The sequence below is a fragment of the Lissotriton helveticus genome, chromosome 3_1 (assembly GCF_964261635.1).
Source record: "Lissotriton helveticus chromosome 3_1, aLisHel1.1, whole genome shotgun sequence".
In the NCBI taxonomy this organism is placed as follows: domain Eukaryota; kingdom Metazoa; phylum Chordata; class Amphibia; order Caudata; family Salamandridae; genus Lissotriton; species Lissotriton helveticus.
The window spans coordinates 2,104,421,239-2,104,444,300 of record NC_136061.1 but is presented as its reverse complement, the minus strand read 5'-3'; the positions used below and the strand labels follow the sequence as shown (position 1 = coordinate 2,104,444,300).

General features: G+C 44.5%; 1 protein-coding gene across 1 annotated transcript in view; it reads right to left on the bottom strand.

The window, feature by feature from the left end:
- Positions 1–3,276: 3,276 nt before the first annotated feature.
- The window catches only part of SERINC4 (serine incorporator 4), a 273,320-nt gene continuing 253,534 nt past the window's right edge, over positions 3,277–23,062 (bottom strand). The window contains exon 11 of the mRNA XM_078684114.1: positions 3,277–4,656. Within this exon, the coding sequence (XP_078540240.1) occupies positions 4,443–4,656 (214 nt within the window). The 3' untranslated portion in view covers positions 3,277–4,442. The remainder of the gene's footprint in view (positions 4,657–23,062) is intronic.

Here is a 23,062-nt window from a genome sequence, read left to right as displayed (position 1 = left end):
TGTGTTGCTTCAGACTCTGCCCACCATGGTGCTTTCTCCTACCTGCATCTTCCGTGTTGCTTCCACAATGCTCTTTTTGTTGATTCTCCCACCCACTTTTTTAAAAAAAAAAAAAATGTTTTTGAACTGCCTTTTATTTACCAATCCAACTTGGATCGCTAAATAAAAAGAAAAACATGTGTTTCTGATTTTGTAAGTGTGTGCATGCATGCACCTAAAAAATTACTCGCCTACAGCATTCCCATCATAGCTTCTTTTTTGGGTGTCTCTTCTTTAACCATTCAGCACGGCATCACTAAAAACCATTGAAACAGCTAATAGGTCCAAAAGGCTAGATCTATTGGCTTTGCCAATGCTTGATGTGAATGCCTATGACAGAAGGCTCTATGTCAGTGTCATGTGAGGCAAAGCCTAGCATGGTTTGCCTGTGTGCATGCACACACGTTCGAAGCTTGTCTGGTTGCTTGTGAGTCCATGTGTATTTTGTGCATGTTCACAGGCCTGCATGCGCTTTTTTTGGGCCCACAAAACACACAAAGCATTCAGTCTCTCAATACTGAACTAATGTACCAGAGGCATATTTAGGATTGAAGAAAAAAAAGTAGACGGTATATTTCTGCAAGTTTTGTTTTCGTATGTTCACCTAACAATCTTTCAAGCAACGGTGCTCGCAAACACACACTGTAAGCAGACATTTCCATGGATGAAAAAGAGGATGAATATTAAGTGCACATAAATACAGGGAAAAACAAAACGAACATGGAAACGCAGCAGAAACGTGTTTACATCCAAAAGTTATTGTATGTATGCAGTGAATTCCAAGTCATGCTAAGTGAGGTGGCTTGCATAATTCTCGTCATTTCCAATCAAATTGACACCTTTGGTTTAAAGTTAAAATGTACAGATATATATTATTAGAACACATGCTCAGACTGTTCTCAGTGTAATGCTGAAATATGCAACTGTGAGGAAAGTTCAGCTGTGGACGCCCGGGAGGGTCTGCCTCACGGGCAGGTAGGTTCGGTTTCTCCTCTGGATTTGTGTTGTGGAATGCAGGGTTACTCACACACAGTACTCACCCCAGACTGAAGTCTGCAGTTACAATGTGCTTTGCCATGTATCTGACAATGAAGTCTTGGAGAATTGGTCGGGGAGGTGTGTGGCAACTGCTAGGGTGTGCCTGTCAGTGTCTCTGCCCACTGGGCTAGTGGGTGTGTGCAGTGTCTGTCAGCCGCCGGGTGTAAGTGGTGTCTACTGGTGCATCCGCAGAATGTAGGCAGTGCCTGTCGGTGTTGGTACCTAAGCATCCTAGTGAAGGTGGTGTCATGCCGGTGTGTGCTTTGTGTCAGATGAAGAGTCACGAAACTCAATCTGCGAAGCTAGAACGTGATAAGCATACACCAGCCAGGCTGCAGTAATTTTTAATATTTATTTTATGAACCTTTATAACACGCTCAAGGCCCCCAAGAGCGATAAGGGGAGGGACAGAATAAAAATATACAGAATAATGATGTTTATCCTATTTTCATGAGGAGAGTGGAAGGAAAGTTAAAAGTGCAGCATGTCCACACAAAACACTCTAAATTTAAATAGCATGTATAAAACAAGCGTGTGCCCTGGGGTCTGCTCTGGAACGTTTCGCATGTAAACGTGGAAGATGGGCGCATGTTTAGCAACAAAACTAGTACAACTTTACTACATGTGAAGTGGCAGCGTTGTCACTGCTACAGTAACTCTGGGACTACACTTTCTAGGCATGGTGTACTGGAAAGAACTGCATTGTACAACTTGGCAGGTCTTAAAAATAACATAAATATAAACCCAGTAAGTTTGGAGTTTAAAATTTGCCCAGCTCAGATTGGACGACTGCCGCCATGTTGAGAGCGCCAGGCTGTGGCACGGACGCCTGCACCAGAGACACCAAGGCCAAGGTGTCTGTCTTCCGTGTTGATGCCTGGGGGGTGGGGGGGGGGGGGGGCTAGCTGCTGCATGGCTGTGCGCTTTTCCGAAAGAATGCCCCCCTGCCATGATGGAAAGCGAGGTGTGCACGTCTTCTCTTACTTGTTCATGCTGCTTTTGAAATGCATTAAAAGAAGCAGCCATGACGGGCAAATTGGTAACAGGTAAGTAGCGACCTGGAAGGGGTGGTGGGGGTGGGTAGCGGAGATGGGTGAAGGTGCAGCACTGGGGCAAGCGCAAAGCCACAAACAAAACAAGCAACACAAATGGTATGGATGGGGGATGGCGAAAACAATGGCACGTGGGAGTAAGCGGCGGTGTCCATGAAGGGGGCACTGTGCTGAACCAGGAAGCCCATGCACAGTAAGGAGTTGCAAAAACTGAATACAATACAGAAATAAAAAATAAACAAGCAACACCAAAGGTATGGGTGCGGGGGGTAGGGAGGCAATGGTACGTGGGAGTAAGCAACGGTCGGCATCTATGAAGGGGGCGCTGCACTGGGCAATGAAAACCTGTGCACTCTGCCTCAAAACTAAAACAGTGCGTGAACACAAAGGGAAAACCCTTTTGTGAAAGGATACGAGTGATAGGCCAATACTCCAGGGGAGGAGCAAGACACAAGAAGGTGGACATAAAAGACAAAAACATAATTAAGAAAAAAGCTTTTGTGAGTGACCCTCTCCTTAACTAGTCAGCTGCGAGGGGCGGAATGCAAGCCCACATACTGAATACACCATGCAGACAGCGCATGCGCTATCTAGGCTCGACCTAATAAAAACTACGTCTGATGACAATTTACCTGTATATAAAATATTGTTATATCATGTTACAGAGTTTGTTGTGTATAGCACATCACCATGGTTGGAGCTGTTTCCATTAATTTAAATGTGAAAATGGTGTTGAAATAAAGTCTTGCATTTCAATACTTGAAATTTGCATACATTATCTTTCAATATGTTAGACTGTGATCTCCTTGCTTCGACGCCATTTTAAACAATACTCCTTACAGAAAAGTATTGTTTTACAACAGACAAACCCAATTTAGAACATGAAAAGACTCCCCTCCTCACCCCTGACACCCTCTCGCCCTTTGACTAACTCCTAACCAACCTAGATTGGCTACTTTCCTGGATTATTGACAGCTCATTGGGGAGAGATGGAGGGGGGACACACCTGTCAATAAGCGGAGAGAGAGTGGACAGGTTGAGGTACTTAAGCCTCCCTCTCAGCCTATTGACTGGCATGGCCATGCCATCCATCCTAGCCTGCCTGTCTCTCATTAGGCTGGGGGACAGGTGGTGGAGCAGGACAGTCGATGAGCTCAGGGCCGAATTCCTCCTCCTGGCCCATTGGAAAGAAACATATACCCTGCAACGTCCCTTCATACACTGCAGACTGATGGTGGTTACAGAGGGAGAGTGTGGGTCAGTGGGATGCAGGGTAATAGCTCCCTCTGCCGCAGTCTATTAACTTAAGCCCCCCCATCCTCAACACATGCTTGACAGGAGGCTGTCACCTCCAACACCACATTCACCGGGTGCATTTTCACAACAGGCATGTAATATTTAAGAATACATAATTAATGTGGGCTTAACTCGTTCTAGAATATGTTTATACATACAAATTAATGTCGGCACAACATTTTTGAAACAGAATTGTCACTGGGTCAGAAGAAACATATGCAACAAAGCATAGTAAAATGTCAGACATCTTGATGGTACCAAATACATTTTTGTCAAGATACTACTTTTGTCCCCTGACTTTGCACATAAAAGAGGAAACAGTCTTTGGTCGCTGTTGCATTTTACGAGTCTGTAATACTGCGAGTAGCAGGATGATGGAAGGTAATGGCTGATGACCAATTGAAGCTTGAACAAAAGTGTCTGCCTCTGGGACATGTTGCATAATAATACACAATCTACAGTGCCCAAGTTCATGCTTCACTGCACAGGGCTGCTTACGGAAGATTTGGTATATTTGTTCGGAATTTTCAGAACAGACTCCTAGCTATAAAGCAGTGGAGCAGTGTACAAAAAAGGTAGGATCCGTGCTCCTTAAACGTTGTTGACATTCTCAGAGAAGGTTTTATTGCTTCCAGGAGCAAATGTAAAGGTGAAACATGCTACGAAAGAGATCACCTATGGTTAAAATGAATGTCGGGAATCAAAGGCTAGACAGCGTGGCCAGGGCCTGTTTTTTGGAAACACCACATAATGGCGAAGCAAGCCGCTGCAGCGAGACCACCACCGCACAGCCAGAGAATTGATATGGTAAGTCAAAGAGTGGTTTGCTCAGCACCTGCCTTGCTTATTGGCCTCAAATCTAATATCTGTCCACCAGTGACCACCAGTGAAGGAGCTCCTCACCCCGAGTACATCACCCTGCCGTCTTCTCTGTCTTTGACAAGGTGCCCAATCCCTGTGTCAGATGACATTGTCCTTCAGGAAGGACACAACACACCGTCGCGCGAGAGCTCAGAGTTACTTGGAAACTGTGACTCTGCGGAAATGGCGCCGTCGAAGAATGTGTTGTGGTGGGCCCTTCCCACCGTGCTGGTCGGACTCAGGAAGACAGAGCGGTGCCAGGAGGATCCACAGGTACAGCAAGGTGCATGCCCAGCACGATGCCACTTTCACCCAAAAGGTGGACCAGCTGCCGTGGGTGAAGGTTGTCTCCAGAGAAGAATTTTCATACCTGAGAGAAACAAGAGTTGAGGCAGCAGTCAGTGACAACACACTACACAGTTTCGCAAACTAAAATATGCAGCAGCTCCCCGAGCCTAATCTGCGGCGAGTCAACAGACCGGAAGTTCATTTGAGGAGACTTTAATTTGTTGTTCCAGGCAAAGCACTCCCTGTGTGCAGTACTTAGCTGGGTGGGAAATGTCACCGCAGACCACAGGAGACCAGATTAGGCTCCTGGGGTCCACTCATGTTACCGTGTCTCCCTGCTGGTCCCTCTGGAGAAATGCAGCTGGCCACGTCGCGCTCACGGTTCATGATGGAAGCAGTGGAAGCCAGGATTAATGGCGACTGGAGGGATCTGGCACCGGTGCTTTAATAACTCTGTAATTATTACTTACCTACATTTAACCTGCCTCTCTTCGTTTTACCATTATGCTCATTTTCATAAACTGCTCATGTTTAGGCCAAATGTGTATTTTATATTGAACGCGCACTTTTGGGCACCGCATAGCACCACACAAGGGGCGTGACTTGCAATAAGCACGTGTCTGAATACACTAGTTGCGACCCTGACATATGGGGACGGCCATCCTGCTATGACATTTATGGCACCTAGCTGTGGATTAACAGAGGAGGTCAGCTTGCTATGAATTCACCGTGTGTAAGGGTGGACGGACAGAAGAGATCAGCCTGTGATGAAATATACTACTCTAAGGTGTGGACCAGCTGGAGAGTCAGTCTCGTATGTATCCACTGCTTAATGCTTAATTTGAGCCAGTGGTTGCTGGTGGGGGACTAGCACTTATTTTTCCTCACCAGACTTTGAGCAAGAGAGACAAAAACACACAGAAGGAAAGAAGGAGGAAGGGAAAGACTGACAAGCGTGACAAAAGGATAAAATAGGAACCTGCAAGAGTTAGACAGGGAGTATCTGGGGACAGATTAAATATGCAGGCGGCTGAAACAATACTACTAACCTTGGTATGCTGCAAAGCTCCAGTAGTGGTTTCTTAGCAAAACTTTGGATCCCAACACTTAGGGGCATATTTATCATATTTTCACGCAATGCAGGGCAACGAGCCACCTTGCTGCACTGCGCGGGGTGAAGGGTAGAGGGCAGGAATGCACCGTACATAACATTATATGGTGCATTCCTGCGCTCCGCCTGCGCTGGCACACAAACTGCTGCCTAGCGCCAAGCAGGCACCCTTGCACCATGGTACAACGGTGCCTGCATTGTAGGGAGGATTGTTTTTGTGCAGGAAGGGGCACCTTCCTGCACAAAAACAATCCTCAGAGGCATTTTCCTCTTTCTAATTGTGCTGCAGAATGCAGCACGCTTAAAAAGCAGAAACAACGAGAGAAATAAAGATATTTATCCTTGTTGTGCTTCTGGTGGGCAGGTGTACAATTCTGACTGATTCCCAGGTCTACCAGCATTGCTTAATTTGGAAACGTGTCAGAATGCATGGGTGGATGCATGGGAACACCCACGCTCCACCCATGGACGCCTCTCTGCCACAGAGTAATGCAAGGCAAAAATTTGCACTGCCTTGGGTTAGTCTAGATCTTTCAAGCCACACAAGCCACTCAAGGTGACCGTGTATTGCTTGACAAATCTCATTTAGGTTTTGCATCACCCTTGTGCCCCCTTGTGTGGTGCAAAGGCGACATAAAACCTTGATAACATTGGACCTTATTGTTTTACAGGTCAAGCACTGCCACCACATAAAAGTGTCATCAAACAGAAGAGGCCAGCATGTAATGAAATCTGCCACTTTAAGTTGTGGTCAAACGGAAGAGGCCAACCGGACATGAAATCCATCGCATTACGGTATGGACTAACAGAAGCGGCATGCCTGAGATGAAATCCACCGCATTACGGTATGGGGCAACAAAGGAGATCAACCTGTTGTGAAACTCACCCAATTAAAGTGTGGACTAACAGTTGAGACCAGCTTACTCTTTTGCATTAGAATATGGTATAACAGAAGAAGTCAGCCTTCTTCGAAATCCCACATTAAGGTGTGGAGTAACAGAAGAGGCCAACAGCTATAAATCCACTGCATTAAAGTCTACTTAACCTGTGGTCCTTGAACCCGTGGGGCCCACAAAGCCTACTCAGGGGGTCCACAACAGTTTATAAATCATATTAGCAGATTAATAAAGAAAATATACACAAGGAAAAATAAAAGTAAACAATTTTACTTTTTAAAACGTCCTGTAAATATGTAGAAATTTGAAACTGAAGGTTGAAATTTAAATTGGTATCCTTTGCTGGTTTCTTAGGAGCAATGCAAAGAGGAGCGGCCCGTGCAGGCAAGAGCTTTGGGCAGTGTTGGGGAGGGGGATTTGACAGATGACCACGATGGAAATTTAAATAAATAATACATTTTCCTTCATCTGTCGAAATCCCTCCCAACCGCCCCACTGTCCCACCTCTCTCACCTGCACAGGCCGCTCCTGAATGCAAATAAAACAAAGAGAATATAGTATGGACGATTGATGGTCTCAATTAAAGCAGTGGTAAGCTAAGACCAAAAGAGAGCATATATTAGGAGCAAAAAAGAGAAAATGATGGGCTAGAGTCTAGTATATCACTTTGTCTTTTAGAAATAAAACTAAATTTTTGAAAGCTCCAACTTTCCTATTTAAATTTTACATTCTGATGCTATATTTTCATCATTCAGGGGGGCGGAGTCAAGATGGCGGGTTGACGCCGCCAGGTGAAGCAGGCAACGCGGGGCAGCTCTTCCCGCAGCGATAAATGTAAGAAGCCGACCGTGAAAATTACCTATTTTTTGGTGAACCAGAGCGGAATAATCAAAAGGAGAATGATCCAAAACAGCGATATGGAATAACTTTGCTGAGGTTGCCGAACTACCGATAGCTGATAGCGTTTGCAGAGTCTACGACGCTTACAGCTGTACTAACTACCACGAAACTCGATAATAGAGTGGGAAGCTGAGCGCTGATTTTCGAGTGATAGAGCGATTGAGCATTTAAGACGTCGGATAAAGCGATAACTTTAAAGCAGCTAAAACTTTCATACGCAGAAATGTACCTTCACTTAACTGAATGCTGCAGATTCTTTGCCGCTTGGGCCGTCTGGGCAGAAAGATACTGCCGGTGTGGAAGCTAAGACGCACCTCCCTGCCACAAACTCGCTGGTTCAGCTGGGCGGGTCTTGGATCGCTCGTGGTGCAGCTGGACACAGTAACAGCTGTGAACCGAACGCCGGGAGCTACACGGAAGAGCGATACCGTTATGGCTCCTAAGCTGAATACCCGATCTACACGGACCGGCAAAATCGGCGGACAGGATGTGTCAGGCACCGCTAATGCTATAACTTCCAAAAGCAATTTGAAATTGGGCTAAAACGTTAACAATACAAAAGGGAAAGCAGCAGTAGGAGCCGCAAATGGGGCTAAAGGAAATACAATTTGGGTTTTGATTCAAACAACCAGCCCGGGTGTGTCTGCTAAGGGGGCTGGTAGAAACACAGAGACAGAGACATTTTCTTGTGAAGAGGAAAATCCGAATACCATTTCAATTGGTCAAAATTTGATACTTAACTCGTCTATAGATAATACTGGGCAGACCGTACTAGACGATACGATAGAAGGCGAGGGACTATCAGAGGGTGATCCTACCTTAATAACCTCCTTAATAACTAATACCACGAACAGGGATGGAGCCAAGATAAAGTCTGATTGTGAGAAAGTGGCTGGGAGTGTAAATCAACCAGGATGTTTAAATGACACAACTTCAGACATCTCAGACTTTAATAACACTTTAGGCCATGCTGATATAACACCAATACTTCAGCTGATAACAGACCCCAATACAAACAGTGCGGCAGAGAGTACGCCGATAGATGAAGACGAAGCAAACGATGATGGACCTAACCTAGACTAAGAAGAGGTGTCTGAAGGGGATGATAGTGAGACAGAAATTATCCATAACAGATCTAACAATCTCAAAGCATCAGTTTTAAGGAAAATTAAAACCAAAGCTAGGAGCAAGTTGAAAAAAGCTCTTACTAAATCATTGATTAAAGACACCTCCTCCTCCATAGCTAAAATGGCGCCAAAGACCAAGATTAATGTTGATGATAGCCCACTCAGAAAATGAATACAAGCTAAGGGGGGGGGGGGTAAAGAACATGGCGATGAGGCTTTCTGGAGCTAGTCTCGAAGAAGATCAGCATTCAAAAGGGGGTAAGAAAATGACACTGCGATTGGAAAACCCTGGCTTATTAACACCGATAAGTACAGATGTAACCATAGATGTAACCACAGCGCCATCTAATGCAGCACTTAGTAATACGGGTATAATAACAGACTTAAACCTGACTTCCCCTGTTATAAATCCTCCCGCTGATTTAACTAGTGTTCAAAGATCAAAAAGCTAACAGATAACCACACTGGATCCAGTCTCTAAACTTACGGTACTGAGAACCAGCACAGAGAATGATACAGAGAATGACCTACTGGAAACGGACAGATTAGATAAGAGAACATCCAAAATAAGCCATGGACCCTCTTCAGCTAATGTGTTAATACCAAGGTCGGATATCATCGAATCTTCTAGTCTAATACAAGATAAAACGACCTTGAGGGCATCAACAACTGAAGACCATTCAAACGCGGCAACTATGGATATGATCATGCAGACTCTTACAGCTCAAAGACAAGAAAGTCAGCAGCATTTCTTGCAGCTAAGAGAAGACAACACAAAACTCCAGGCTTTTATGAGTGAAGTGTGCGGGAAGCTTGGAGGAGTCACTCAAGAGATGGAAGATCTTAAACAGCTAGTTGTGGTAGTCGAAGAAGGAGCTACTCCCTCAGACGAGTTAACTAAACAACACGCTACACGAATATCTAAACTTGAAGCAAAGGTCGAGGATATGGAAAATAGGGCACGTAGACTTAATCTCAGTCTGTTTGGGATCCCCGAAGGGACAGAGGGAGCGGATGCCAGATCATACGTAGTGAACTTATTTCAAAAAGCATTTAGCGACTTATCAGATTGGGACTGGGACTCCCAACTACAACGAGTACATAGACTTCCTCTGGTCCAAAAAAACAAAACCAGCAAATTCCCTAGACCAATTCCGATATATTTTGGCAACTTTTTGCTAAGACAAGCTGTATACCTTAAAGCTAAACCCAACTGCCCGGTCACTATTGACAATCTAACCTTTTTTGTACGGTCAGATTTAAGTAAGGGAACAATGGATAGACGGTGGGAGCTTCGAAACTTGATAGACTCCCTTAAAGCTATTGACTGCACAGTATATTTACAAGAGCCTGCCCGTCTCAAGGTGATCAGAAATGGGCGGTCTTTCTTTTTCACTGACCAAGATGAGGCGGTTTTGGCTTTAGAAAAATTTACATCTGAAAGACAGAAATGAAACTGACACTAACGATGGGTGATCGCACTTCTGATCATAAGGAGCTCCTTTCATTCATACTTGCTGAACCATATAAAACACATTGGGGGATAAAAATGGGTTGAATATTTGCAATGTTTGTTTGTTTTTCACTGCTTCATATATATAAAACTCTCACATTCTTCTTACTCTTTTTTCTTCTTCTTGTTTCTTACGGATGTATTGAGTAATATCACTGACTAGCGGGCAGAATCTGCCTCTGCGATTGCCACTTCACTAGGCTGCCATTCCAGCGGCAGCAGGGGATAGAGGGGTGCTCCCCCCAAAGGGACTTGGGAGGGGTGGGAAGGGTAGGGGCTGCAGGTGGGGGGGGGATGGGGAAAAAAGGTATTGCAAGGAAGAACTATGGTGCGGACAAAGTATTGAAACGTTTTATTAGAGACTATATGCAGAGGAAATTCAAAAAACAAAGATGTAAGTAATGTTTAAGACCAGATTGTGAATTTGGAATGTTGCTGGCCTCAATAGCAAGCAAAAGTGGAGATTGGTACAGGAGGAGATAGGCATGTATAAACCACAATTTGCTCTTCTTTCTGAAACTCACATTAGTTACCAAGATAGGAAGTTGCTTTCACAAATGGGGTACGAGCTTGTTGTCTGTTCAACTTTGGGGGCCTCTATTCGGGGGGTGGCCATACTAAAACAGAAAGGATTGGGGATTGAAATTTTAAAAACAGCATCAGATGAACGGGGAAGGTGGGCGATAGCCCAAGTTCAACTGGAACATTAGAAACTTGTTTTATGTCTAGTTTACGGCCCCAATATAGATGACCCTAAGTTGTTTGAGCAACTAAGTATTGAGTTATTAGAGTGGGAGGGTGAAATATTGGTGATGGGAGACTTTAATTGCGTAATAGATTACAAAATTTACTCTACAGGACAGGGTTCTCCTCGCAGGATGCTTACGCAGGTCTGCAATTTTGGAATTGGGTAGATTGCTTAATATTAAAGATGTATGGCGCTCTAAACATCCTAATCTTGCGGGGCATACATACTACTCAGCGCCCCACAGATCCTGCTCAAGACTTGATATGGTTTGGGCGACTGATCAAATAGTGGGTAATGGCAAGATAGAACTGTGTCCGAGGATCACCTCAGATCACAACCCGATACTATTAGAGTTCGAGAATGGTGATTCGAGGCCGGATGTACGACAATTTACATTTCCAAGATACTTACTTACCGACCTGGGTTTCGTGACCTCTTTAAAAAAACACATTAAAGAATTTATTGAATTGAACATTAATTCAACTACTATTAATGTAGTTTGGGACGCATGTAAATGCAGTATAAGGGTGTTTGTTCAACAACACATTTTTAGAACTAATGCTGAAAATCGCAGAGCTACTAAGAAAACCACTTCTAATATACTGCAAATGGAGCAGAAACTAGCAGACGCAACCAAACAATTAAATACAAACATTGAGGAGCTAAGATTAGAACTTCTAAAATTACAATCCTCTCTCAAAAAGATACTAAGAGACAGATACTGTGCCAAAATACATAAGTTTAAATTAACTCAATACGAAGGAGGAGATAGAATTGGAAAAGTACTGGCACATAAGGTTGCTGACAAGAAAGCGAGAATCAGGATTAAAATGATCAAAGGGTCTGATTCACATAAATATGAACAGCCAGAACAGATTCTTGGTCAGTTTGTTAACTATTACCAAAATGTATACACTCCAGACAATACTCCCACTAGAGTTGGAATTACACAATATTTAGATAAATATATGCCCATACAAAGAGACATCGCTAACGGAAAATTACAACAACTTAACTTAAAAATAACACAAGCTGAAATAAATACATCCATTTTAGCCCTGCCACCGGGGAAAGTCGCCGGAGAGGACTGTTTGCCTATTGAATTATACAAGACTTGTGCACAAGAATTATTACCTCTGTTAGAATCTGTAATTGATTTTATAGACAGCTCGGGGAAAGCCCCTACATCATGGAAAGTAGCTAAAATAATTTTCTTTCTTAAAAAAAAAAAAACTCCGGAAGATTGTGGCTCCTACCGGCCGATTTCCCTGCTTAATGCAGATGTTAAAATCTTTTCTAAGATACTAGCAAATCGCTTAGCGCCCATTATGCCGACTTTGGTTAACACTCAACAACATGGGTTCGTGATAGGGAGAGACACAACGGCCCATGTTAAAACTGCAATCACAGCCTTCGATGTTGCCTCAACTACTCTCACCCCACTCGGAATGGTCATGTTAGATGCAGAAAAAGCATTTGATCGAGTGGGGTGGGAGTATCTGTGGGAAGTACTAAAGAAGGCAGGTATTCAGGGTAAATACTTACAGTGGGTGTGCTCATTGTATGACAGACCGATGGCCAAAGTCAGCTATGGGGGAAAGGAATCAACAAGCTTTTTCATAGGGTGAGGAACTAGGCAAGGTTGCCCTCTGTCCCCTCTGCTTTTTGCTCTATCTTTGGAGCCATTTTTAAACGCACTCTTTATGCAAGTAAATATTCTTCCATTTCTGCACCGCAGAGAGAGATTAAAAATAACTGCTTTTGCAGATGACATCGCTGTATTTACTACAGATCTAGTTAAAGCTACACCTGAAATAATAAAAGAGGCTGCACACTTTGGCAATGTTTCAGGATATAAACTTAACGTAGGAAAGACGCAGGTTATTGCCAACTATATACCTTTGGAACCGATCACTGGCATATGTCAATGTGCGATTTATTTAGGTATTAGATTAGCGTCAAGCACTGATAAAATCATCACGCTGAATTATGATTCTTTTCTAAAGGAAACAGAAACGACCCTTAGAAAATGGCACAAGATTCCGATTAGTTTAGTGGGTCGTATAAACTTAGTGAAGATGAAGATTCTACCGAAGGTGTTATATTTATTTAGATCTATCCCTCTGCAACCCAATAAACTTTTCTTTTAAAAACTAGAGGGCATCTATAGCAGCTTTGTATGGGGATATGAAAAAGCACGTAGGGCACTGAAACTACTAGAACTCCCAATAGAAAAGGGGGGACTAGCATTTCCCGACTTTAGGTTTTATTTTTTAGCCACTTTCTTTCGTCGTATACGAAGTCTGATAAAAAACGATAGTTCGTTATTTTACCACCGGCTCATGTTGGGATCTGATTGTGATCAATTCTTACACCGTTTGCATGACCCTAACTACTTTAAACGAGTGAAATTTAAGTCAGCCAGGCACATTAAAAAAATTTGGGACCAAATTCTGACAATTGGGAAAATCTCCTTCTATAATGCCGAGCTTAGAATATGGGGCAACCCAGGACTACCTGATATTTTCTCTGATGGAGCAGGTCTTCTCTGGGAGAGACACGGTATTAACACACTGGGGGATTTATACGGTCAGAATGGTTTTATGGATTTTGATGCACTCAAAATTCTATTTAATTTAAGGGATAATATGCACTTTAAATATATTCAAATAAGAGATTATCTGCTCTCTAAGATGAAAATTATGGAAGTAGTAGAATCAGACATACTTATATGTTTATACTCGAACAAAGTAAAATCATTAATAAGTCTGGGGTATGGATACCTAACACAAGGTAAAACTGAAGATTGCACGAAAATAGCGGCTAAATGGTCTTCCAGACTGGGTATGAACATCAACCCAACACAGATCTCATATTCTCTATGCCATATAAACCTGATTGTCCAGTCTACTAGCTTGAGGCTACAGTCGTACAGAACCATTACACAACTGTATTACACTCCACAGAGAATAGCTAGTTGGGCACAGGGTAACCAGGCAAATAAGAAAACAAAGTGTCCGAAATGCGATTTAGAAGCTGCAAGTATAGAGCATATGCTCTTTTCGTGCCCGGCGCTCTTACCATTTTGGAAAGGGCTGTCCGATGTTTTAAATAGCAAAAAAATCGTCACCGCACCATTGACAGCACAACTGGTTTTACTAAACATCCAGGAAATCAACTGCCCTCACAAAGATTTAATAACCATCATTTATGCATGTGCTAGGCTAGTCATAGCAAGACTATGGATATCAAAAGATATCCCGGATGTTTTCGAGTGGTGGATATTGATAAACGAAATAAATACTATGGAACTTTCGTTAGCAAGACATAGAGGTCTTAAGGCTTTGCAAAAGAAAGAAAAAATTTGGTTAAACGTTTTTGAACTATGATCTATCTGAATCAGAAGAGAACGAGGCCAGTTCAAATATATGTTTATTACCTGTAAGACTATATCTTTATCTATTATTCTTGTCAAGATCTGTATTTGTCAGACCTCTGTTTCTTACATTTTTTGTCGGTAAATTGCTCCTCCATTTTGTACTGTAATTTCCTTTTTGAGATATATATTATAAGTGAACTTTGTTGTTTTGTTCTTCTTGCAATAATAAAAATATTCAAAACAAAAAAAAAAGAAATAAGACTACATTTTGGAAAGCTCCACTTTCCTATTTAAATTTTACATTCTGATGCTATATTTTTTGTTTGTTTATTAAATAAAATATTTTATAATTTTTGTATTTATTATATGTATACTTGTTTCTGTAATTCTTAATATTGTTTTGAGGTTTAAATCATAGAAATTGCTTAGGTATGGGTTCCTGGCTTCCAGTAGTGATTCACTGGGGGTCCACAGAAGTCAAAAGGGTAGGAACCCTTGATGCAGACTAACCAAAGAGCCAAGCCTGCCATGAAATACTCTTCTTTAAGATCTGCATTAACAGAAAATGCCAGTCTACTATGAAAGCCACAGCATTAAGGTGCAGACTTACTGAAGAGGCCAGTCTGCTATGAAACACATCTATTTTAAGGTGGAGTACCAGAAGAAGCCAGCCTACAATGAGATCCACCACTTTAAGGTGTGGAATAACAGAAGTGTCCAGCCAGCGATTGAATGCAGAGCATTAAATTGTGGAATAACAGAAATGCCAACCTGTTAGGATAGCTTCAGAATTAAAATGAGCCTCTGCTGTTAAGCTGTTGCAGAATTTAATTGTTTGTCTTGGACGGGCAAAAAACACATACGTGACTCAGAGGATCCTGTGATGTGCAGGTCTGTGTTTCACAGCTAAGGTGCCAACTCTTAACAAAACCAGAAAATCTGCTTATTCATATTCTCCTCTTGGAATGCCCCCGCCAAACCCATCGGAATAGATTAATTCATGAAAATCGCGGCACAAGTAAATTTTTTACGTGTGCAAAGCTATCTTTGGTAATCGCACAAGCGTTTTTTCCGCATTAAAACACTATTTATGCATTACAGCTAATCTTACTCATGGAGTTAGTCTGCAAATTAAGCCCTAGAGTGAAATCCATTCTGATATTTTTTAGCCAGCCCTTACATGCTTCTTTTGGCTTATAGTTAGAGCTCCCGGTTTTATGGTATTTATTTTTTTAACATTTCCGTCTGTATTTATCCATATATATTTTGGGGCCATCTTATTGATATTTATCCATGTTTATTTTGTGTTTTGCGAATATATAGAGTCTTACAATGATATATTTCCGCATTTATTTAACTTATAAACATGCACTCATACTTTGCTGCCTGTCGCACTTTAAGCAGCGAAATGTGGCGAAACACTACACCTACAGGTAAATATCAGTATTGTAATACAAATATATGCTAACATATGCCTGCATTTAGGGAAATCTCAACATGTTTTTAATTTCCCATGCTGTCCATCTGCTCAGCTGTTGTCTTGGGAAAACAGCATGGAAAGTTGCCAAAAAGAAGCGCAATTTTCTGCTTTACAAAATAAATTCAGACAGGAAACACATTGTTTTCTGTCTTTATCAGTGGCGTCACTAGGGTTTGTGCCACCCGGTGCAGGTAACTCATGGTGTCACCCCCTCACAACCTACCGGATTGACCATCTCACCCTCTGCCTGCACCATCTCACCCTCTGCCTGCACCATGTCCCCTCTGCCTGCACCATCGCCCCTCCGCCTGCACCATCTCACCCCCTTCCTGCACCATCTCTCCCTTAGCCTGCACCATCTCACCCTCTGCCTGCACCATCTCCCCTCTGCCTGCACCATCTACCCTCTGCCTGCACCATCGCTCCCTTTGTCCACACCATGTCCCCCTCTGCCTGCACCATCTCCTCCTCTGCCTGCACCATCTCCCCTCTGCCTGCACCATCTCCCCCTCTGCCTGCACCATCTCCCCCTCTGCCTGCACCATCTCTCCCTCTGCCTGCACCATCTCCCCCTCTGCCTGCACCATCTGACCCCTGCCTGCACCATCTCCCCTCTGCCTGCACCATCTCCCCTCTGCCTGCACCATCGCTCCCTTTGTCCACACCATCTCTCCCTCTGCCTGCACCAACCCTCCCTCTGCACCATCTCTCCCTCTGCCTGCACCATCTCTCCCTCTGCCTCCACCATCTCTCCCTCCGCCTGCGCCATCTCTCCCTCTGCCTGCACCATCTCTCCCTCTGCCTGCACCGTCTTCCCCTGCCTGCACCATCTCCCCCTCTGCCTGCACCATCTCACCCTCTGCCTGCACCATCTCCCCTCTGCCTGCACCATCTCTCCCTCTGCCTCCACCATCTCTCCCTCCGCCTGCGCCATCTCTCCCTCTGCCTGCACCATCTCTCCCTCTGCCTGCACCGTCTTCCCCTGCCTGCACCATCTCACCCTCTGCCTGCACCATATCACCCTCTGCCTGCACCATCTCCCCTCTGCCTGCACCATCTCCCCCTCTGCCTGCACCATCTCACCCTCTGCCTGCACCATCTCCCCTCTGCCTGCACCATCTTCCCGCCGCCTGCACCATCTCTCCCTCTGCCTGCACCATCTCCCCTCTGCCTGCACCCTTTCCCTAATGCCGGCACCATCTCCCCTCCACCTGCACCTTATCTCCCCTCTGCCTGCACCATCTCCCCTCCGCCTGCACCATCTCTCTCTCTGCCTGCACCATCTCCCCTCTGCCTGCACCCTTTCCCTAATGCCGGCACCATCTCCCCTCCACCTGCACCTTATCTCCCCTCTACCTGCACCATCTCCCCTCCGCCTGCACCATCTCACCCTCCCCTTGCCAATCTAGGACAGAATTGAAATCTGCAGTCCAATTAATTCTAGTCAACATTCAAAGAGTACGTGTTCACTGAGCATGTGTCATTCCCATGCAGCAGCCCAACCACAACTAGATTTTGACCACTTGCTTTCCTTATCATCAACAGCACACTAAAAGGAACCCCAGCCACTATCCAAGTTACTAACCCCAGAGCGTAATTACAGTATGTAGTGGCAAACAGGCGCCCTCTCCATTTCTTGCCCAATTTCTCCACCAAAATGTATGCTCTGTAACAGTGCAATCTGACTTTTATAGTTCAGGAGATGAGTACAACCTTGGGCACTTGGGCAATTATTTAGTCACCTAACATTCCAGGTTATTAATATCCTTTGCATCGTGGTTGCAATGCTGTAGGGGAGGGTCCTGCACATAACTCACCCCTTCTGAGTTCGGAACGTGATCTGGTTTCATTATCTGACTCAATCATGATTGACCTTCACTTGCACCTAGGTACTGGTCAAGCACAACCACATGCCAGCTTTTTTGGTGCTATTTTTATATTTAAATTTTAAATTTCAGTAACTCCGATTTTCTCTTATTAGATTCTTGTCTTTCGAGTGCTATTTTGTTTATTAAAATTAAATCTACGTTTCTAAATTGGTCTGGATTTTTCTTGAGCTCTTTTTGTATTGTATGAATAGTTTACACTTTGCCCCCAGGTTAAACCCGTCTGCCCCGTGCCAAAACTACCAGGGGGTTGAACTCAGGTTTATTCAGTGACTTATGTGGTTCAACCCGACTACAGTTGTGGTTATTGCTTGCGAGGAACACTCACTCCCTCAACTGACACCCCAATGTATTAAAAGCTGCTTTATTTGTGAAGATTTCACTTAAGAGGGTATGAAAAATGCGTCTGTCAGCTCTTTTAAAATGTGCACCATGTTCCGCGTTTTGGAGTAAAAACTATTTGCACAATACAGAAAGAAAAGGTGCGAAAAAATAATTTCTGCTTTTTTCTAAAAGTGCAGAGTTTACGTTTTGTAGCCCAACATTTCATCGGGTGGTGGGCACTAACTGTACGAACCCAGGTGTCACCGAGGGCAATGGGCACCTGACTCTCGCTCATGGTAACATCTTTTACTAAAGCAGTTCGACACTGCCTGAAAATTGCATGCACTGAGGAGTGACTCCCAAGACTGTGCTTAAATAAACCATTGGTCTCTGACGGTACAACGATATACATTATTTATAAGGCGTATTTATATTCTCACCACAGCCGCACTCGCACCACCGCGCACGCACTCTCCCTGGCGGGCGCGTGACCGCGCCGTGACGACAGAGGCTAAGAGCAGCAGGTGCAGTTGCGCACTGTGCACAGCGCGCGGGGCTGTCACGTCATTGATAGTAGGGCTAAGATTGACAGCCCTGGGACCCAAAGTTAACTGCTGGGCAAGTGAAACTGAAAGCCGGAAAGCCCTGAACAACAACGCCGCTGCTCATTCCCTGGTGGTATATGCATGCATAACTGGGTTCGGCGGCTTCGGTTTCGAATCGTCACACTCATGACTCACTCACAGAACAATTAAACCCTTCGTTGTTGTGTGACTGTGACTCATCTGACGGTGTAATGTGCAGAATGCAGATGGCGGATGGATGGTGCACATGCGATCAGCTACGGGTGGTGACGTGGTGCGCTTCTTACTAGTCAGTCAGTGTGAGTGTAGTAGATTGGTGTCACCCCCAGATGGGGTGACACTCGGTGCGGTCCGCACCCCCGCACCCTCCTAGTGACGCCACTGGTCTTTATTTATCTGTAAAAATCAGTAAAAACAGAAAACTGGGAGCCTTACTTATAGTCCGCCTGGGATTGGCAAGGCATTCAATCGGGCATCAGCTGATGGGCCCAAGGCAAGTTGGTGGCCTGATTTTTTGGTCCACTAAGGACTCAACCCCTGGTGCACAACTTGAAAGACTGTTGTTTCAGCCTTAACAAACAGGACGCGATGCACAAGGGAAGTCAGGCCAGTGGGCTGATGTCAAAGGCAGAAAGCCAATGGACTGCTTCTACTGTCAGAGCATGAGGTGTGCCTGCCCTCTGGCTCCCTCCAGGTGCGACAGAGTCTGAAAGCAGCTGCTGATGGGAAGCCATTAGCACTTAGTTTGCAGGGAACTGCAGCAGGAGAGAGGACTGGAACATCAGGTGATGGGGGTTGGTGAGGGCCAGTGAGGGAGCTCCTCATTTTATGTTTGTCCTCTTCCACTCCATGCAATAGGCGTAGATAAATCAGCCTCTGATTCTCTTTTGTCTGCCAGATATTAATTACTGCAGTCAACAGGGACAGGGTGGGGCCTTAGCTGTCTTTGAAACTGGGAAATCAGGTTCAAGTCCTATCCTGTGAATCTGAGCAAATCACTTAATCTACATGAACCTAAACAAAAATAATATGACCCTCTGTAATGTTATCAAGTGCTCATGTAAAGTACTCCAATGCCTCTGGGCCTAGTTTGTGCTATATAAAACTGCATGTAAGGAAATTGACACTATTTTTCTGTTTATTTTTACATTTAAACACTAGCATCAGTCACTTTCTCAGAACGTACATGTGATGCTAGCAGCAAGTAAAACAGAAAAACAGATGCACCTTTCACCAGTCTCTGAGCATTGGAGGCTCTCTCTCAAGTACTGAAAAAAATAAAATGAATATCATAAAAGCCCAGGGTGAGTGTAAAAGGCAGTTTAGGTCTGTGCCATATCATGTTCCCAGTGAACATTTATCAAAACATCCACTGCAAATGTATTGATAAAAAACAATTAAAAGTGAGTTCCTAGTATTTTTGATAATTCTGTGCTTCTAAAGTATATTGTATCCATTGGAATGTTAATTTCCTATTTAAGTCCTGGCCCTATAAGCCTTAAAATACATTTATTACCACAAATGTTTACCATCATTTAGCTCTATTATCCTAACCAAGCAGTATATTGCGAAAGTTTACGATCTGTGAATGTGGACCACTTTTGTTTGGCTGCCTGGGCCGAATTGTGGCTCCAATCCAAACCCTGCTTATAGGGCACATATTTCATGTTCACTGTAAGTCTACAGATTCCTGGCTTCTGGTCTTATCCCATTTCCCAGTTGTGCTGTGAAATCTGACATGGCTTGCCGTGCTTGAGTGATATTCTCACGAGGCTTACCCAGGGCTCTGTGACGCGATACCAGCCCTCTAATGAGCGCGAGCCCCGATCAGCTCTGCTCTATGATCTCCAATCGGCTGCCATGCAACCGGGCTATCGGGTCACTCTATCCTAATGAAGTCAGTTACCGTTCAGATTACAGTCTCCCTCGCCGCAGCGGTCTAGGAGGAGTGCAACTTCCAGCAGTCTAATAGTAAGATGACTCTACAGCAAGTACAGCAACCATCTGAGCTGTCTCTTGAATTATACCGTTTTACACTGCTGGATACACATAGCTCTTTACAACAGGTGCCTTAACATCGAAGGTCATTTTACAACCCATACATTTTTCTTCCGTGGTAAATTGAGGGTAATCTGACAGATACAGATTCGAATCTTCTGGCCAACTCGGGCCTTTATTCTTCTGTGTTTTGTTAAAATAAACGCTCGAGTTAAATATGAATAACTCCTGAGGACGTTGCTTCTAAACTGCAAGGCTGTGATAAGAAGTGGCAGGTACATAAACAAGCAAAATTGCATATGTTCTTATATCTAAATATGTTTTTAAATAATCATTTTCTGCAAGGGGCATGTCACTTTCATGTGGCATAAGAGGGTTCAGAGTTAGGACCCCGTTTCAGAAGTCGGAACATCCTTATACACACTTCAGATAGCACAGTCTTCTCGGTTGCCTCACACGTCCTTCCTGCCTGAATGCCCACCAGACAAACAGCATGCCACTACTCACACACAGCCCGTGCCTCTGGCTGCAGTAAACCCTTGATCCAAACCCACTTCCAGGGGCGGCTGGTGACATTTGAAAGTGGTGGGCGTAAACTAATTTGCATATTGCACCGCAGCGAGCGAGCCCGAACCACCTTGCATCCATCCATACATCATTCATGCATCCACCCATCCATCCACCCACCCACCCATCCTGCATCCATACATCATTCATTCATGCATCCACCCATCCATCCATCATGCATCCACCCATCATGCATGCATCCATGCATCCATCCATACATCATTCATGCATCCACCCATACATCCACCCACCCACCCTGCATCCATACATCATTCATTCATGCATCCACCCACCCACCCACCCATCCTGCATCCATACATCATTCATTCATGCATCCACCCATCCATCCATCCATCATGCATCCACCCATCATGCATGCATCCATGCATCCATCCATACATCATTCATGCATCCACCCATCCATCCACCCATCCACCCACCCACCCATCCATGCATCCATCCATACTTCATTCATGCATCCACCCATCCATCCACCCACCCACCCATCCTGCATCCATACATCATTCATGCATGCATCCACCCATCCATCCATCATGCATCCACCCATCATGCGTGCATCCATGCATCCATCCATACATCATTCATGCATCCACCCATCCATCCACCCACCCACCCATCCTGCATCCATACATCATTCATTCATGCATCCACCCATCCACTCACCCACCCACCCATCCTGCATCCATATATCATGCATTCATGCATCCACCCATCCATCCATCATGCATCCACCCATCATGCATGCATCCATCCATACATCATTCATGCATCCACCCATCCATCCACCCACCCACCCACCCAGCATCCATACATCATTCATTCATGCATCCACCCATCCACCCACCCATCCTGCATCCATACATCATTCATTCATGCATCCACCCATCCATCCATCATGCATCCACCCATCATGCATGCATCCATGCATCCATGCATCCATCCATACATCATTCATGCATCCACCCATCCATCCACCCACCCACCCATCCTGCATCCATACATCATTCATTCATGCATCCATCCATCATGCATCCACCCATCATGCATGCATCCATGCATCCATCCATAGATCATTCATGCATCCACCCATCCATCCACCCACCCACCCTGCATCCATACATCATTCATTCATGCATCCACCCATCCACCCACCCACCCATCCTGCATCCATACATCATTCATTCATGCATCCACCCATCCATCCATCATGCATCCACCCATCATGCATGCATCCATCCATACATCATTCATGCATCCACCCATCCATCCACCCACCCACCCACCCATCCTGCATCCATACATCATTCATTCATGCATCCACCCATCCATCCATCATGCATCCACCCATCATGCATGCATCCATGCATCCATCCATACATCATTCATGCATCCACCCATCCATCCACCCACCCACCCATCCTGCATCCATACATCATTCATTCATGCATCCACCCACCCACCCATCCTGCATCCATACATCATTCATTCAAGCATCCACCCATCCATCCATCATGCAACCACCCATCATGCATGCATCCATGCATCCATCCATACATCATTCATGCATCCACCCTTCCACCCACCCACCCATCCTGCATCCATACATCATTCATTCATGCATCCACCCATCCATCCATCATGCATCCACCCATCATTCATGCATCCACCCATCCATCCTGCATCCATACATCATTCATTCATGCATCCATCCATACATCATTCATGCATCCACCCATCCATCCACCCACCCATCCATCCTGCATCCATACATCATTCATTCATCAGTTATGTGACCTGCAGGTTACAGAAAGATCACTGCTGTAGGTACATTACTCCCTGATCTATCTAGCTGGAATTCAAACCTGAGTCCTCCAATCCCGAATACACATTAGTACTGCTCAGACCTTATATTCTAGAGTGTCACAGTCATTTGTGTATTGTTCTAGATACTTTT